At 41.1% G+C, this 12550-nt stretch overlaps 1 protein-coding gene across 2 annotated transcripts; it reads right to left on the bottom strand.

Annotated features, from left to right (window-relative positions):
• Positions 1–2215: 2215 nt before the first annotated feature.
• On the bottom strand, positions 2216–10551 carry LOC116902018 (ankyrin repeat and EF-hand domain-containing protein 1-like). 2 transcript variants are annotated; one of them, XR_004388034.1, is made up of 4 exons: positions 10390–10551; positions 9376–9513; positions 8281–8494; positions 2216–2444 (listed from the first exon to the last, which is right to left on the bottom strand). XR_004388034.1 is itself a non-coding variant. In XM_032904290.1 (3 exons), the coding sequence occupies exons 1-3, from the start codon at positions 10537–10539 to the stop codon at positions 8336–8338; spliced, it is 447 nt and encodes a 148-aa protein (XP_032760181.1). In that variant the 5' UTR covers positions 10540–10551; the 3' UTR covers positions 8208–8335. The 2 variants fall into 2 exon arrangements, 1 of the variants encoding a protein (XP_032760181.1); XM_032904290.1 differs by lacking the exon at positions 2216–2444 and having other exon boundaries at positions 8208–8494.
• Between the last annotated feature and the right edge of the window lie 1999 nt (positions 10552–12550).

Genomic DNA, 12550 nt, shown 5'->3' with positions numbered 1-12550 from the left:
GTGTTTTCCTGGAATTCTTTCAGGGATTTTTGTGACTCCTCTCTATGGGCTTCTACTTTTTTATTTATGTTTTCCTGGAATTCTTTTAGGGATTTTTGCGATTCCTCTCTGTAGGCTTCTACTTGTTCTCTAAGGGAGTTCTTCATGTCTTTCTTGAAGTCCTCCAACATCATGATCAAATATGATTTTGAAACTAGATCTTGCTTTTCTGGTGTGTTTGGATATTCCGTGTTTGCTTTGGTGGGAGAATTGGGCTCTGATGATGCCGTGAAGTCTTGGTTTCTGTTGCTTGGGTTCTTGCGCTTGACTAGATTATCTCTAGTGTTACTTTGTTCTGCTATTTCTGACAGTGGCTAGACTGTCCTAAAAGCCTGTGTTTCAGGAGTGTTGTAGACTTGTTTTCCTGTTTCCTTTCAGCCAGTTATGCGGACAGAGTGTTCTGCTTTCGGGCGTGTAGTTTTTCCTCTCTACAGGTCTTCAGCTGTTCCTGTGGGTCTGTGTCTTGAGTTCACCAGGCAGGTCACTTGCAGCAGAAAAGTTGGTCTTACCTGTGGTCCCGAGGCTCAAGTTTGCTCGTGGGGTGTTGCTTATGAGCTCTCCACGGCGGCAGCAACCAGGAAGATCTGTGCCACCCTTTCCGGGAGCTTCCCTGCACCAGGGTTCCAGATGGCGTTTGGTGTTTTCCTCTGGAATCAGTAATGTATGCTTAGTGCAGTCTCTTCTGGTTACCCAGGGGTGTCTGCCTCTCTCCAAGGTCAGTGATTTTAAGATGCTCCAATACATGCCTGAGCTTACAGCTATCTTATTTGTATATAATTTGAGTATCATGTATATCATCCCTAATGACTAAAGATAGACCATAGAGAGCTGTGACTAGAAATCTTATACTGTTTTATGGTTGTTTTTACTCTGTCCTAGTGTTTTAGTTTGGGTTTTAGTGCTGTGAAGCGATAGCTTGACCACCTCAACTCTTACAGAAACATTTAATTGGGGCTGGCTTACAGTTTAAGAGGTTTAGTCCAATGTCATCATGGCAGGAAGCATGCTAATGTGCAGGCAGACATAATGCTGGAGGAGCCAAAAGTTCTACATCTTGATCTGCAGGCACCAGAAAGAGACTGTCCTCCACAGTGGGCATAGGTTGAGCATAGGAGACCTCAAAAGCCTATCCCCACAAGTGACTCACTTCCTCTAACAAGGCCACACCTCCTAAGAGTGGCATCCCTATGAGCCAAGTAAACACGTAAGTCTATGCAGTCATGCCTATTCAAACCACCACATCTACTGTTCCAAATGTTTCATCTATATTAAACCTTTTAGAAATACATTGCAGAATATTTTAAGCATTATTGTTTTCAATTATTGGGGTAGTCACCAAGTCTGGTTTTGTAATTCATTGCCTCTTGACTCACCAGAGTTTGATACTTAGTAAATAAAGATCCCATCAAGGAAAGGGAGACCTCAGGGTTCTTTTTAAAGGAGAGTATGTCCAAGGATGGGTGGTATGAGTGGTCCAAGGATATGCAGAAGAGTCTACAGAGAAGATTGGCATTACCAAGTAACCCAGATCTAAGAACAAAGGCCATTGGTACTATCCCTAGGAGATAGGACAGGGGGAGTGGGTAGTACTAATGGAACACAAGAAACGGACCATCTGAAAGAAATGTGGCATGACTGATAGGTAGAAACTGAGAAGTGAGACAGAGATAGACACAGCAATTGGCTGGGCGCTACCCAAGGCAAGGAGGGAAAGAGAATTATCCTGGCTTCTCCACATCTCCCTCTGCCTTCTGTCTCACATAGGATCTCCATTCTCTGAATCCATTTGGAAACCAGATGATGCAGAAACCTGGGGAGTACAACCTGGACCAGCTACTCCTTGTAAAGAGCAAGAAAAATGCTTAGGGATTCTATTACCAGCAGTAAATAAGCATGTGCTGAGTGGATGAGTAACGTTAAATGTGTGCAGAGTTGGGGTTGCTGGCTGACTCAACATTAGGACAATATTAGCCTTTGACAACATAGAAGGTTTAGACGGGTAGGATGATGTACATATAAGATAGAGGTCCCCTAACTAGGACATTACTTAGGGATGCATGGTCTGCCTGGCTATGCCTGTGATGTCCTATTGCTGGTAACTCCCCCCTTCTGGCTGACTCTTTCTTTAGCTGTGCAGTGTTTCTATGGCTGGGGATCCACTCAGACTTATCCAGAATACTTTGTATATTGTTCATTTTATTTTACATGTTGATTTCATTAATTCCTATGAGGAAAGTTGTATTTTTCACTTCCTTCGGCAGGAGCTTGATACTGAAGCCTCAGGAACAAAAGACCATAATACTCTTTCAGTTTTAGAGAACCAGGGGAGTTTTTCAAATCATCAGGTAAATCACTATAATCTAGGGGGATCAGATTTGTGTATCAGTTCCTCTTCAAAGTCTTACCTATGAAGACAAAAGGGAAACACAGCAGCATTAGTAATCCTGAATAAATATGCAGGCATCACACACACTAATGGTTTACTTGGGATAAAAGAACTCTCCACTGACTTCCAGAATGCAAACAGAATATTTAGTTCTTCCTTGTTACTAAGACATGGCTAGATGTAGTAATTACTGCTGAAGGATCTGAGGATGTTATCGTGAGTTTCTTTGATCTGCACGAATGTCCCATTTACCTTCATTTGTAAATTTCCCCTAGGATCCATAAGTTAAACAAACAGAAATCCACAAAATTCATACAGTTCATGGAAATGGTTAAAAAAACACACAATAAAGTCCAGTTGACTTCATAAAATTAGTGTCTCTCTGTAGAAGGTAACTCAACCTCCCCCTTCCCTCTTCTTATACCACCCTCCTCCGATATAAGATGTGAGTTCAGTGGGTCTCTTGGGCATCATTTGTGGCTCCATACTGAATTTCTTAAATTGAAAATTTAATATAAGTTGCTAAACTAACTTTACTGGGGCCAATTCATTTGTACCTAGTAGATGTAATCTTATCCCAGAATATGGGGAAGAAATCATCTTTCTGTCTCTGATGTTTATACACCCCAATGTCCAATAATACTAAAGTTTGAAGAAACAGAAACTGGCGATGGGATTTTGAATTGCATTCTTCTAAGTAGATGGCAGTTGAGTTCGCATTGCTGTTCTCATTCATGCTTCAATTTTATTCTTAGTAGTGAATAAGACAGGCTTGTGGAGTCAAATTCATTTGAAAAGAAAGCATGATATGCAAAATGACCTCAAAGAATTAACTTCTCGACCTCTGCCCTAAAACTTTTCAATACAAAGCACACATTTATGGAAGGTGTTGCCAGTATCCTATTCAGGTTTCCTTTGCCAGCTAGTGCTCCTTTGTGCCAGCTAGCCCATCCGCGCTCAGCTGATGAGAGGGGAGGCTCAAAGCTGCCTCCCTCTCTGGAGTATTGTTCTTGTGTACTAGATCTCGTGGCTCCCTTGGCTCCATGGTCCAGGGCTCATCATGAGGGTGAACACTGAAGTTATGGAGGAACATGTGGCACAAGACCATCTCTATCACATTGCAAATAGAATCAGAGAGAATCAGAAATAGGAAGGTCTCGGAGCCAGATATGACATTCAGGGACACACTCCCAGTAACCATCTTCCAATCACCACCCAGCAATCTATTCAAATTTCGAATCTGCCACTGAGCTAAACTGTTTGGACCTCTAATGACCTAGAGGTCTCAGGAAATGGTCTCACAGACATGCATGTTGGTGTGCCCTAGCACATTGATTAGGCCTTTCTTCTTTAGTAAAGGTGATGATGGAGACTGACTCTCACACCTTTCCTGATAGGAGTCCCTCATCACCCAGCCAGTTGATGGCTGTGAGGGTTCTCTTCTGACCACGAGCTATCTAGTGTCTGATGCTGGAGGTAACATCCCAGCCTCCTCAGTGGGTAAGACAACCTCTATTGGTATAATCCATCCTCCACAGTGTCACATGCCACAGACCAGAGCAAATTTATTCTTGACTTCACATCCTTAATTCTTTCTCCTGCTTCATCTTGTCCCTTTCTCTGGCCAGTTCTGTCTGAGAACTTACTGCGTAAAAATTACTTGAACTAGGGATCTTAACTCAGCCTGTTCCCATGAACCAGTTTAACCTACAAAACTATTGCGATGCTGGAGGAAATCAATGTCTGAAAACAAAATTTTAAAAAGTAAACCTTTGGGCTACTATCTACTGAAACTGCCATGACTAGAATTAGTACCAATATCTTATAGCGAGTATGATTTGCCCACGTCTGATTACTAGAAGCCAGCTACATCATAAATAAGTATATGCTTCTGTCACTTAAACTCAGAATTGAACATTTTAACTCAGTACAGACGAGGGTGTCTTAGCAAACTTGCATTGCCTTGCTTTCCAGACCTGCTGCTCCTCTTCCTCTTGCCTACTTTGGTTTTCCTTTCTGCCTGATGGTTCACAGCGGACCACAGCTGACTACCAACTGTACATGGGCACATGGCTGGCTGCCCTGAGGTTGTTAACACATCTGGCTGGTTCCTGTGAAGCTACTATCTACGGTCACACAACTATTATCCCCTCTTTACAAATGATGAAACCAAGATTCCATGGCTACTGGTACTTGGCAAATAGACATACAGTTAGGAAAATATTCAAATCTGAGTCTGTATATAAAACTCATGTTTTTACCCATGTTCACATGGTGTAAAATCAAATAAGCACATTATACTGTGCCATGCATCCATCCACAGTTTCTCCACGCTGTCTAGAAGATAGGTATCATGTCTTCTGTGGAATTACCTCTGGCCCTGAACACCATTTCTTCACCCCTTAGCTGGTATGGATTAATGGTGATTCAGAAATCCAGATACCCGGATCTTTTGCTGAAGTTCTAACCACCCTTTGCCATCCCCAGGAGTTCCCCTGCTTGACCTCTTTCACTTGCCTATCCTGTGTCTCCCTTGTCTCAGAGGTGCTCCCTTCTCAGGTTACTTGTTCTTCAGTTCTTGACTCAGAGTTCCTGACTAGAAAAACTCTAGACACTTTGAAACTCTAGACCTCTGTGCACCAACCTTTTGTCTTTTAAAAGAATGTGTTTATTACAAAGTACTACATTTTTATTGTTTAAAAAATAGAGGTTACAAGTTAGAATAAAATAGAAGCTAATATAGGATTTATACCCCAAACTCTGCAAACCCAGAAAACTTCCCTTGACCCATTGCATAATTACAAGTCTAGGTGTTGTATAATCTGTGTGGCTATCTTTTCATGTAACACTGACAGACTTTTATGCCAGTAAAGCTTCCTATACAGAATAACTGTGATGGACACACATGTTTCCTATGCTTGGTTTTGAAGGTGAGACCCATCTCCCAGCTCCTGTTGCTGCTGCTGCTGCTGCTGTCCCTAAACTCAGGTAACACCACCAATGCTTTCTTTCTCAGGGTATTGGAGGAACTCTGACTTCACTCTGTTTGGTCTTAGTGTTAAACTCCACTTGAATGTCTTTCACACACAGTTCCACTTCAAGTGAATTAAGCCATTAGAAAGAAAAAAATTTCATATGTGGAGAAAGAGTGCAAATTAGGATCGGTCTCCTCTCAGTTTATGTTTACAAAAGTCTCTACACATGAGTGAGATAGAGATGAAGATCTGATAGTGTATTCAGTTCTCTTGTTTCTGATGTCAGGAGACATCAGTTATTAGCAGTTGAATTTTAATGGTTTCTGCCGGGAGAATAAGGGACAATTTGAGAGTCAAGCTAATCTAATGGTGAGGGTAAAGGCTGACACAGAGGAGAGAACCTTCTGCTCCTTTTTGTGTTCAGCTCCTGGAGCTTGTGAATAAGACTAAAAGAAAGGCAGACTAACAGCAGAAAAAGAAAGTTTATTTATATGTCCACACTCTTGTTGCCCTATGGCAGTAAGTGGCATTAGAATTTAAGGGTTTTTTTTGTTTGTTTTTTTAATTAAAAGATTTCCATATATGAGTGTTTCATCTACATTAATGCTAAGTACAGCATGTGTGTGTGCAGTGCCTTTGCAGGCCAGAAGAGGGCAGTGGATCCCTGGGACAGGAGTTATACACAGTTGTGAGGGGCCTGAAAGGGATACCGGAAATGGAACTCAAGATCTTTGTAAGAGCAACAAGCTCTCTTACCCATTTCTCCAGTCCAATAATTTGATGTTTATTAATAATCTATATACCATGTTATACTTCACAAATGTGCACATTTAAGATAATATAAACTGAAATATTTAAAACCAATTTTTAAAAAATAATAGAAAAAGGGGAGGAGACTGGGCCCTTGGGACACACAAAACCAACTTGTTGAGAAAATTGGGATTTTCCAAAGATAGGAAGCTTGTGGTAACAGTTACACAGCTGTGATTTCTGCATCCCATCTGTAAACCTCCCCTGGAAGAGGGACCTGGAGTAAATTCGCCCGTGTTTTCCCTGTTGTAAAAGTTCAAGGTAGAAGAGGAATTTATGGCAAGACTAGTAATCAACTTGCATTTGGAGTTGTCTCCACAGTCAGTCAGTCAAGTAAGAAATGAATACATGAGTGCATACTGCTTAACTTACCAAGATTAATGGAGAAGAGAGAGCCTTGACCATCAGAGGAAAGGTATATATTTAAGAAATGGAAACCTGACACCAAATATCATATCATTCATTATTAGCACTTGTCCCACATGGAGCCAGACATATATTAATTATAATGAGTAACATTCATAAATTGACTTCATATACTTTCAAAGATACTCCCCAAGACACAACACACAGCACGCTGCGGGACACAAACCTCCCACACTCCGACTTCCGGTTAACGTGGTACTGAAGAAGGTACATGTCACATTCTTGGTATTGTTGCTTCAAACATAGTGTTTGCATCTGTTCTTGGGAAAATCATATGACAAAAACCCAGGGATATTTGTAAAATGACTGCCCTTTGTTCTTAAATAGCAGCTTTATAAGGATATCTTCTCCCTAAAAAGGAATCAGGCATTAAGCTTAACTCCCATTGGACAGCTGGGCTTCATGCTAGACTCCTTTTCCCCATAATTCCTTTATCAGTTCTTGATGCAGAATTTCTTAAATCCATCTTTATTCTTTGATTCCCTCTCTCCAAACATATTAAGGGAATATTATATCTCTAATCACGCTTGGATAGAATTTTCTAGTATCTGGAAATTTTGCTCAAATCATCAGCTATTATATAAAGTCCATTTGAATGGACCCTTAGTTGCAATTTCTCCAAAGTAGAGAAATTTTTATTTTATAGTAAGATCATAACAGGTTATTTCCATGGTTTTGAGTGTTAGTTTGGACCCTTAAGGAAGCTACCTAGAAGCAGAGAGAGGTATATTTGGGAGGATGGAGAAATATATATGGCCTTATAGACATTAACACTATCCTAGGGCTCTATGGTCCACACTTCAGTCATCCAACCAAAACTCCAATTTTGTTTAGTCACTAGTTGAGAGTTGCTTCCACGGGACGGAACTGCTATTCAAGACTCAAGAACTCTACAGTATCAGAATAGAGGAAAACAGTGGCATGTACATGTTTAAAGTTTACCTGGCCCAAGGTGTTTGAGGCATTTTTACACTGTGGTTTGAGGAACAAATTCCCACATCTACAGGTTATATGGCATCTTCCTTTCCTGGTATTAATTTGTGTTCCTGCCAATTCCTACTAGACTCATCATCATCATCATCATCATCATCATCATCATCATCATCATCATCATCATTTCACATTGTAAACCAACACATGACCATGTATATAATTAGGTGAACTATCTACCACTGGGCTATGTTCTCAGTACTCTTTTTTGAGATACGGTTTCGTTATAAACAGGATAGCCCCCAGTTCTCGATTCTCTGCCTCCACAGTGCTGAGATTATAGGCATGTTCACCTATAGTAATTGTTAAGAGCTTTTCTTAATATGTCTATATTCAAAACCACTATTGTTAGTTTTCTTTTTAAAACATGGCTCTAGGAGTTGACCCCAGGTTCTTGCATGCTCACTAGAATTATTTTCAATAAACATAATGGAGCACATCTGAAACCTTTTTGACAATATTTATAACTGCCATGTGGCCTACATTACCCTTAGTGAAGATTGGGAATTTATATGGATGACCTGCCATTCATTGCAACCTGAAAGGGAGCTGCATAATACAACTCAGTATTGTTATAGCTGTTGCAGCAAGAACTGGTCTTTAATCACAAATTCTTAATGCATGAGTTGCTTTGGCTTTGATGGAAATACGTACTTTCTCCAAACTCTGAGGCCACAGAGCACTTCTCCCAGGAGGCTACTGTACTGACTTAATTCTTGAGCATTGCTTCCAGTGCCTGAGCTTTCTCTGTGATGTTCTTTTGGAAAGGCATCATGAAGTCTTCAAAGTCCACCTCATATGTGAACCTCTCTCTCCGGAGTTCCCTCTTCCTGATCAGCTGTGCTGTTGTGGCTTCAGGACTCCAAATCTTACAAAACAGCCAAAGTTGAGACAGCTGTTAGCATGATGGACAGCAATTTTCACTCTCACACATTTTTTAACTAAGCACATGCTAGATGAGTACTCTATTCATGAGTTATAGTTCCACCCTAAGACTTCCCAGTTTCAACTGGAACTATCAAGTACACATTGAAAGTGCGCTCTACTGCATTACTCTATCTTATGACCGTGGTGGCTATGTGAACATCACTATTTCTGGTGAGACCCTTCTAGGAACAGAGGTCAGAAGTGCCCTTCAATTTCTTCTCTAGTCATCTTGGGGCCAACTGCTGTTTGGTTCCATGATAGCAACACACAAGATCAAAGGAATTGGGAAGTGTAATGTAGAAGACAAGTTATTTTTTTGTAACAGAAGGCAGAGAGTGATACATATTCAGCCTGGCTGGATGGGTACTGGAAAGATAACTCCTTTCCCCACAGATGTCTCCACCTATTTAAGGGCAGATATTCTAGGAGACTAGTGAGTTTGTTCAGCCTTGATCGTATGAAGCTTCCAAGATGTTTTGGTAAGGAATAGGGTCTGAGAAGTTACAATACCAAGTGTCTATATAATATGATGACTGAATGGCTCTAAGAAATGCCATTGATTGAAGAAGATTCCAGTCCCTTAAGGAAAATGTAATTACTAGTATAGATATAGTAACAAATGGAGCCAGACTTCTGGAGTTAACATTTTGTCTCAGAACCTGGCCAAGGGACCACCACAGAGGTGATTGTGGGACCACCACAGAGGTGACTGTGAAAGACAGATGCTGGTGTTTAGTCAGATGACCTGTGTGGAGTCAGCATGTGAAAAAAATGAGAGTATGCTCTCTGTTGTGTTATGGAGGCTTTCCTCAAAATACTCACCCTTTTAGGGATAAATGTGATATCCACTTTCTTAGTGAAGCCACTGGTAATCAGAGAATTGAGGTAAACCACATTATCCCTGTGTGTTTTCTTCTCCTCTGTTATTGCTGGCACAGCGTAAATGGATGACAGTGTTCCCTGGAAAAACAGTTTTAAAGTATAAATTGCTAAAATCAAGCACTCACTAATACCTTTTTGTCTACATTTTACTTTGAAGTTAGGAAAAAAGGAAGTTGATAACATTTGAGATAAGATAGAATATTATAAGTACTGTAGCTCTAGGCACGGCAAGATAATTAGTTTGCCTTGTTGGACTCCACTTAATTAGTCCTGCTGGGGACAGATAATCTGAGTTTTCAAGGTACCTATCCCTGATCTATGGCTATTCGTGCTATGGATAGTACTAAAATGATAACGGTGTGTTTAGCAGGGGCAGCAGTTGGTAGAGACGCCACTGCCACAATCAGTCCACAATCAGAACTCCATGTCTTCTGCCCAGTTCCCTGACTCAGCTCATTCTGTTCTGTCTGCGTTCCCTGGCCCCCAATGTGATGGCATGAGGTCTTTTATTCCTTTACTCTCATTGACTGGTCTCTGCCTTACAAGGATCTCCAGTGAACCATGTGTGCCCCTAAAGAAGCCTCCAGCTTGGAAATGCACTTAGGACATCTTTACTAATAGCAATTTCTTCTTGACTGTCTTTTTCCTCTATGCTTGAGGCATCTCACAAATCTGTAAAATGTGGGACCATGTAGATACAAATTCAACATCAGTTCTTTTTTCAATATCCTAATCATTGACCCATTTGTATTTCATGTGGATTCTGTTTACAATGAGTACTGTATAGAATTTTCAGTAATAGTAATTTTCTTGCTAGATATGTCTTTGTGATTACTGCCAAAGGTTCACATAGGATGCTGCCCTCCCTTGCTGTACACAGCAACATAATGCCACTGTTGCCCCAAGAGCTTAAGGGTGTCCTGCTACTAGTTGGTGGCTTCTTTTTGTTTTTACCTCTTCTTTCTTAACATCTGTGACTTCTGTCTTCAGTTTAGGAAGCTTGCTTTTCATTTTTTGATTATCTGTTGGTTTGGGCAGTTCATCTAGTTTTTCTTTTATCATATCAATTATTCTATAATCAGCATATGCCTTTGCAATATCCATGGCAGCATGTCCTGTTTCAAACACAAGCATAAATTGAAAGTTAAAATAAACCAATTTAATGAGAGACTATGCAGACAAAAATCAGCATGTTAACATATGGCAGTGCGAATTCACAGAACGTGATAGGCATTGTTCAGACCGAACCTCACCACCAACACCCAGATTTCAAGAGCTATATACTAACACAACTTCCTTCTTAAATCTTTTGACCATGTATCCTAAAATATGAGTGATAAATATTAAATTATATTTTGAATATTAAGTTGGCTGTTGTTGCCCCCCAATCCCCACCATACATTTTGTGTGTGTGTGTGTGAGAGAGAGAGAGAGAGAGAGAGAGAGAGAGAGAGAGAGAGAGAGAGAGAGAGAGAGAGGATTTTTCTTATCCTTCCTTCTATGTTTGTTGCAAGGAAGTAACTCCCTGCCCCCCGCCAGGTGGCCTCAGAAGCTGATGCTCAAAAATGCTCTTAGATGTGTATTAGTTTACCACCAACATCACCACTCAATTCTAAATAACCAGTGCCACAAAACCAGTGATTCAGGGACAACTCAAAGAATGCTGATGTACAGAGCCTAAAGCAGTAGTGAGTTCCAACTAAGAAAAAGAACACCTCCAAATAGTGTTGGAACATGTGTGTCCTAGAGCTGTGAAGATCTCAGATAAGGGGTTTGTCCAATATTAAAAGAACATCAAGGTTTTCAATCTCTAGATGGCCAGTAATTATGAAATAAGAATTTTAGCACTGATAATCTCAGTATAACCTGTAAAATGCTCTGTATTAAGGACTAGAAACATGAAATTACTACAGAACTAAAACGTGTAGAAGTACTTGAAAAATGCTGACTTACTAGACTTACTAACTTGGACACGAGAAAGCAGGAGGCCGGAACCCTACACAAATACCTAGAGGAATTCTGAGGGTGAGAGCAATAGTGTTTCTAGAAAAGGACACCCATTGGCTACTCAATACCAAATGGTCAGCCTTGAAAACACACATACAAGTAACATTAAAAAGACTGAGAAGGGCAGACACCACCCGGACCTGAAGGGATCTGGTCAACAGTTCTCTGCACCCAAATCCCATGGGAGGGAGAGCTAAACCTTCAGAGGGGCAGACATGCCTGGGAAGCCAGAAGAGACTACACTCTGCCCACATTTCTGACTCCAGAGGAAAACACCTAACGCCATCTGGGACCCCGGTGAACGGGGGCCCCAGGAAAAGGCGGCACGGGTCCTCCTGGTTGCCGCCCTCACAGAGAGCTCAAAAGCAGCCCCCCCCACGAGCAACTTGAGCCACGGGACCACAGGTAAGACCAACTTTTCTGCTCCAAGCGACCTGCCTGGTGGACTCAGGACACAGGCCCACAGGAACAGCTGAAGACCAGGAGACAGGAAAGACTACACGCCCGAAAGAAGAACATCCTGTTCCTGTAACTGGCTGAAAGAAAACAGGAAAACAGGTCTACAGCACTCCTGACACACAGGTCTCTAGGACGATCTAGCCACTGACAGATACCAGAACAAGCCACCAGAACAAGGTAACACCAGAGAAAACCTGATGGAGAGAGGCAAGCTCAGGAACCCAAGCAACAGAAACCAAGACTACATGGCATCATCGGAGCCCAATTCTCCCACCAAAGCAAACACTGAATATCCAAACACACCAGAAAAGCAAGATCTAGATTTAAAGTCACATTTGATCATGATGCTGGAGGACTTCAAGAAAGACATGAAGAACTCCCTTAGAGAAATGCAGGAAAACATAAATAAACAAGTAGAAGCCTATATAGAGGAATCACAAAAATCCCTGAAAGAATTCCAGGAAAACACAATCAAACAGGTGAAGGAATTAAAAATGGATATAGAAGCAATAAAGAAAGGACACAGGGAAACAACCTTGGATATAGGAAAACCAAAGGAAGAGACAAGGAGCCGTAGATACAAGCATCACAAACAGAATACAAGAGATAGAAGAGAGAATCTCAGGAGCAGAAGATTCCATAGAACTCA

The sequence above is a fragment of the Rattus rattus genome, chromosome 5 (genome assembly GCF_011064425.1).
Source record: "Rattus rattus isolate New Zealand chromosome 5, Rrattus_CSIRO_v1, whole genome shotgun sequence".
Classification (NCBI taxonomy): domain Eukaryota; kingdom Metazoa; phylum Chordata; class Mammalia; order Rodentia; family Muridae; genus Rattus; species Rattus rattus.
The sequence above is the reverse complement of the archived record's forward strand: the minus strand, read 5'-3'. Positions and strand labels throughout refer to the sequence as shown.